Source organism: Lucilia cuprina, chromosome 2 (genome assembly GCF_022045245.1).
Source record: "Lucilia cuprina isolate Lc7/37 chromosome 2, ASM2204524v1, whole genome shotgun sequence".
NCBI classification, from domain to species: domain Eukaryota; kingdom Metazoa; phylum Arthropoda; class Insecta; order Diptera; family Calliphoridae; genus Lucilia; species Lucilia cuprina.
In genome coordinates, this window is record NC_060950.1 from 67,277,141 (window position 1) to 67,283,557 (window position 6,417).

At 35.1% G+C, this 6,417-nt stretch overlaps 1 protein-coding gene across 1 annotated transcript in view; it reads left to right on the forward strand.

The window, feature by feature from the left end:
- Nucleotides 1–6,395, forward strand: part of LOC124421275 — an 11,644-nt gene extending 5,249 nt beyond the window's left edge. The window contains exons 4-5 of the mRNA XM_046956175.1: nt 939–6,013; nt 6,123–6,395. Of these exons, the coding sequence (XP_046812131.1) occupies nt 939–6,013; nt 6,123–6,203 (5,156 nt within the window). The 3' untranslated portion in view covers nt 6,204–6,395. The remainder of the gene's footprint in view (nt 1–938; nt 6,014–6,122) is intronic.
- The last annotated feature ends 22 nt before the right edge of the window (nt 6,396–6,417 follow it).

The following is a 6,417-nucleotide window of genomic DNA, read 5'->3' on the forward strand; positions in this document are numbered from 1 at the left end:
GTAAATGAGAAAGAAAGTAACTGTTCTGTAAGTCTGTATTTTAAAACAAGTTTGAGTTATTTATTTCTTTTAAACGTATTATATTAAAATTTATGCTTTTTCTTTTTTTTGCTAATTCTTCTTTAAGCTGTCGATAGAAGTAGACATGCGTTTCTTTTTTTAATAAATCTGAATGTACAATATTAAAAGTTAACGTGTGCCATTATTTTTGGGTTATTTTTTAAAAAAGTCGATGTATATAATTGAAGAATTTTCTAAATACTTAAACATTGGTGCCGAAACCCGGGAACCTTGAGATTCCACAGTATTACAAAGGAGGAAGGCCGAAGGTTATTTTATAATTTTAATAAAATTTGGTAAGCGTATAATATGGATAAATCTAAAATGTTTAACGGAAATACTATTTATTGAATTTTATTAAAACTTTGAAATAACCTGAATTTTTTCTCTTTCTTTTTTTTTTTTTACTTTTGAGAATATTTTCACATATTGAAATTTTTACTACAATTGTCTAATTAACGGTAATATGATCTTCGTACCCTTGCAACGTGTTGGATAATAAGTTTATAGTCTTCCGATTAATAATTATTATTTCATGAAATAGCTAGTACAACTGTACAATAATTTTCATCTATTTCATGAATTTAATTTAATTTAATTTTTTTGCTATATTAAATCTAATTTACTCTGAATTTCTATGTACGTCTGTACACTTTAAGAGTAAAAAATTTGATAATTTGAGTACGGTGGATATACCACTCCACGTGATTGTTCACGCCGATTATATAATACTTTAATCTGGAAAATTTTAATAAATTGGAAAATTGCATAAATATTTAAACGATTTGAAATAAAGATTTTGAGAAAAATAATTGATAGCTTACTTGTCTTTTCATATTGAATATATTTCAAAATGGCTGATTTACAAACATTAATAGAAATTCAAAGAAATTCATTGAGTACGGTTAGACGTCTTAGTGAACGATTTTTGTCGAAGGATAATTCGGAAAAGACACGGGGTTATATTGATTCTCTTATTTTGGAGCTTGATAGTTTATTTCAAACTTTTAAATTCCAACATGATGAGATTTTACGAGTTATTCGGGAAACTTCCTTAAATCCATCTGATGTGCCATATATGGCAGATGAATGCTTCTTCGAATTTTCGGAAATTTACTTTTCATTTAAAGGTAGACTATTAGATAGTTTACCAGTTGATACTACCCGTTCTCCATTGAGTAGTACTTTTGCTATGCCAAGTGGTCATGCTGATATGACCGTGAATATGGATGCAAGACTCCCGAAGATTTCTCTTCCAAAATTTTCTGGAGAATACATTGATTGGATACCATTTCGTGATATTTACTTATCATTAGTTCATACTAACGGATCACTTTCTAAGATTCAAAAATTTTATTACCTAAAAGGAACTCTTACTGGAGAAGCTGCATCTCTTATTAAAACTATTTCAGCCACAGAAGCTAATTACACATCAGCTTGGAATATTTTAGAGACTAGATATCACAATAGACGTGCGATAGTAGGTACTCTTATTCAAAAGCTTTTTAACGTCCCAAAATCTGATGGCAGTTTCCAAAGCATAAAATCTTTATTAGATACTACCCAAGAATGCATTTCCTCTTTGAGAAATCTCGAAGTTGACACTTCTACATGGGATCCGTTGTTAATATATTTAATTTGTCAAAAACTTGATCTTCAGACAAGAAGAGAATGGGAACATTCTTTGAAGTCAACAACTGAAGTTCCAAACTTGTCGGAAATGTTTTCTTTCTTAGAAAGAACTTTTAGATCTTTGGAATCATTGAATGAGTTGCCACATGCCAAAATTAAACATTCTCAAGGAAACAATCCTAAGAATAAGAAACAGTCATATGTTCATAACGCTAATGTTTCAAAACCTAAATCAAATTCATGCCATTTTTGTGGAAAACCTCATTATCTCTCACAATGTTACAAGTTCCTGGCTTTGCCTTTAAAATCGAAGCATGAGTTTTTGGGTAATAGGAATATTTGTAGAAATTGCTTGTCTGCCAATCATACTCAAGATAACTGCAATAGTTTGAATAGGTGCGGTACTTGTAAACAACCTCACCATACGATATTACACGTTGAAGAGTCTGTTTCTGTACAGAACACTAACATAGTCCCACAACCACTTTGTGACAGTGATCCAGTAGCTGCTCATAGTTCCCACTCAACTCAACATAACGTATTATTATATACTATACGCCTTTTCGCTAATACTAAACATGGTCATTTCTCATTGCGTGCTCTTTTGGATCCTGGCTCTCAGGGAACTTTAATTTCTGAATCTGCCGTTCAAGTATTACGTCTGCCTAGGCGGAAGTCCCAATGTAAGGTGATTGGAGTAGGGACTGAGTGTGAAAGTATATCGAAACACACTGTTGATATTGATTTATTGTCGCGGTGGAAACGGCCAATCTTATCTTGCACCGCATTAGTCCTATCGAATATTTCTTCATACAAGCCAATTAATTGTTCGCGTGAGATATCTTTGCCTAAGTTGAATAATGAAGACTTTGCTGATCCATTCTTTTTTAATACTGATCCAATTGACATTATTTTAGGCTCTGACGTTTGTTCAAAGATTAAGATTCCTTCTGAATCGTTCATTCACAATGATCTGTTTTTCCAAAATACGCTTTTTGGATGGGTTTTTTCTGGTTCATTTGAATCAATTGCTACCTACCAGATTACATTGCATAATGTGAATTTGGAACATCTCTTGAGGGCCTTTTGGGAACAAGAGGAAGTTGCTTCAGGGCGAGATTTATCCAATGAAGAATTGGCTTGTGAGAAATATTTTACATCCACAACTAAGCGTAATTCATATGGACGCTATGTGGTGAATCTACCATTTAAGTCAGTCTTACTGACTGGTGAACTTCCCACAATCCATAACAATATGATTAGTGCTTTTAAACGATTTCAACAACTTGAAACATCTTTTTCTAAACGTCCATCTTTTTCTGAAAGTTATATAAGTTTTATGCATGAATATGAGTCCTTGGGCCATATGTCTAAAATTGGAACATATCCTGGTAGTATTGAGGAAAATTCATACTTCTTGCCACATCATGGCGTCTTCAAAGAAGATAGTACTACCACAAAATTAAGGGTAGTCTTCGATGGCAGTAGCCACGTTGAAGGAAGAAAATCATTGAATGAAGAACTTTTGCCAGGTCCTGCGTTACAGAACGATTTGCCAACTATTTTGAATAAATGGAGAAAACATAGAATTGCTTTCAGCGCGGATATAGAGAAAATGTTTAGGCAGGTGGATGTTACTCCTGAACATCGTAGATTTCAACAAATTTTTTGGCGATATAGACCACAGGATGAAATTTCTGTTTATCAACTGAATACGGTGACGTATGGCACTACATCAGCACCATACCTATCCATTCGTGTTTTACATCAGCTCGCCTTTGACTACAGAACCGATTTTCCAGAAGAATCTAACATATTAATTTCCGACTCCTATGTTGACGATATTATTTCAGGTGCTGACTCTTTGGAAAGCGCAATTAAATTGCAGAAAAACTTATGTGTTCTATTAGGAAAAGGTAAATGTAATCTGAGAAAGTGGATTTCAAACTCAGTCGAGTTATTAAGCGAAATTCCCGAAGAACATAGAGAGAAATCTCTAACCCTGAAATTTAACCGGGACAATATAGTGAAGACACTAGGTATTCAATGGAATACAACTACCGATTCCTTTTCTTTTAAAGTTAACATTGATCAGTCCCATCTAGTTTCAAAGAGAACTATTTTATCTGAAACTGCACGATTATATGATCCATTAGGTTGGCTGACACCTAGTACTCTCATTGCAAAGTCTTTATTTAAAGAACTTTGGGAGAAAGGTGTAGATTGGGATGATGAAATTCCTTCTACAATTAAGCAGAAATGGCTACAGTACAGATCTACTCTTATCAGATTTACTGAGCTAAGAATCCCAAGATGGATACATTATAGTACTGGTTCTACTATTGAACTTCACTGTTTTTGTGATGCGTCAACAGTAGCTTATGCTGCTGCTGTTTATGTTAGGGTAACTACTTCGAATGGAATTTTTGTCAATCTTTTACAAGCAAAGTCCAAAATATCTCCCGTAAAAACTGTTTCAATACCGAGACTTGAACTCTGTGCTGCCACTCTCTTGGTCAAATTGACTGCAAAGGTTAAAGATTCATTTGTGGATTCGGGAATAACAGACATCTTATTTTGGAGTGATAGCTCCACGGTTTTAAGTTGGATTAGGAAACCACCGGCAAATTGGACGGTTTATGTAGCCAATAGGGTTGCCGAAATCCAACGTCTTAGTGATCCTTTGCAATGGAAGTATGTTCCATCTACTTTAAACCCAGTTGACTGTGCATCCAGGGGAATTTTTCCCAATGAACTAATGGATTGCAAAACGTGGTGGCACGGCCCAAATTTCTTATATGAACCACCAAATTCTTGGCCCAAACCTCTTTCAATTTTTGACACTTCTCAAGAGAGAAGGAAATCTCCTAAACCTAACATTTGCGTTTCGAATACAACACTTAGTTTTAACGAACGAGATGATGGGAAAGAACCATCTACTTATCCAGACTTTCTTTTAAAATTCTCAAAACTGAGAACATTGTTGAGAGTAACGTCATTTTGCTACCGATTTGCGTATAATACTAAAGTTAATCAATTAAATAAAGATCTTAGGGAAACCACTTCGCTTAACGTTGCAACAATAAACAATACTTTCAAAAGGTTGCTTAAAATTACACAAACAATCGATTTTCCAGAGAACGTTAGGAAACAGATTTTGAATGGTAACGCCAAAAAAAGTGCTCTTCTGAAATTAATGCCCTTTATCGATAATGATGATTTCATTCGTGTGGGTGGTCGTTTGCATAATTCTATGCTCCCATATGATGTTAAACATCCAATACTTTTGTCTAGAACGAACCCTCTTTCCAAACTTATTATAAAAGAAGCACACGAAAACACTTTACATGGCGGGATCACCCTGACTATGTCCTACGTTAACAGAAGATATTGGATAATATCTGGCAATCGATTAGCTAAGAATATTATAGGTAGTTGTATTCGTTGCTTTAAATATTCTGCAAAATCTGCAACCCAGATTATGGGGAATTTACCTTCTGTGCGTTTAAACATCACCAGGCCTTTCAAGCATAGCGGCGTTGATTATGCCGGCCCCATTTCTGTGAAAAATTCAACTATTAGATCTGCTATTATATCTAAAGGATATATCTGTCTATTTGTTTGTATGGTAACCAAGGCCATACATTTGGAGGCAGTTTCTGACTTAACAACAAATTCGTTTTTAGCTGCTTTTCGTAGATTTGTGGCTCGTAGGGGTGTTTGTACCGACATCTACTCAGATTGTGGTACAAACTTTGTAGGTGCCTCGAGGGAGCTTCAGATTATTTTTAATAGAAATAAAAAATCTATTCCTGAGGATTTACGTAATTCATTAACCTCATATGGAACGGAATGGCATTTTATTCCGCCTGCCTCGCCAAATTTTGGAGGTCTTTGGGAGGCAGGTGTGAAATCTGTAAAATATCATTTAAAACGTGTAATGCATGACAAAATTCTAAGCTTTGAAGAGCTGACAACACTACTTAGTCAAATAGAAAGTTGTCTGAACTCACGCCCGCTATGTCCTTTGTCATCGGATCCATCAGATTTGGACGCCTTGACTCCAGCCCATTTTTTAATAGGTGAGCCTACTAACTGTATCCAGGAAGAAAATATGCTTGACGTGAACATAAATCGTCTTTCACGATGGAAGACCATAGAAAACCTCAAACAACATTTCTGGAAACGCTGGTATTTGGAATATCTAAATCGCCTGCAGGCTCGTCCGAAGTGGCTTAAGTCCAAGCAAGATGCTAAAATAGGTGACCTTGTTCTTGTTTCTGATGAGAGGTGTGGTCCTGGTCAATGGTTGATGGGACGAGTGAGTGAGGTACACCCTGGCCGAGATGGCAGGGTCCGGGTAGTATCGATCTTAATAAAGAATAAAACTATTAAGCGACCAATATCAAAAATTTGTTTCTTTCCAACAGATTCAACGCAAGAAGTATCAACACCACAATATGATGCAATATCTTCTAATACACGGATGGGGTCTGATCCTGGCGCTGTGAGTCGGAGCATAGCGAAGTCAATAGACTAAACTAAAATACTCCCAACGATAGACCGTCCGTTTATTAACTCCACCTTCTTAAGAACTGTCGTTCTTGGGAGGCAGTATGTTGGGAAAAATACAAATTACCATCTACATAATTTTTCTAGATTTAAAATGATATAACAAATTGAATTAATATATATGTTTTTGCTTCAGCTTCAGCTTAATATTAA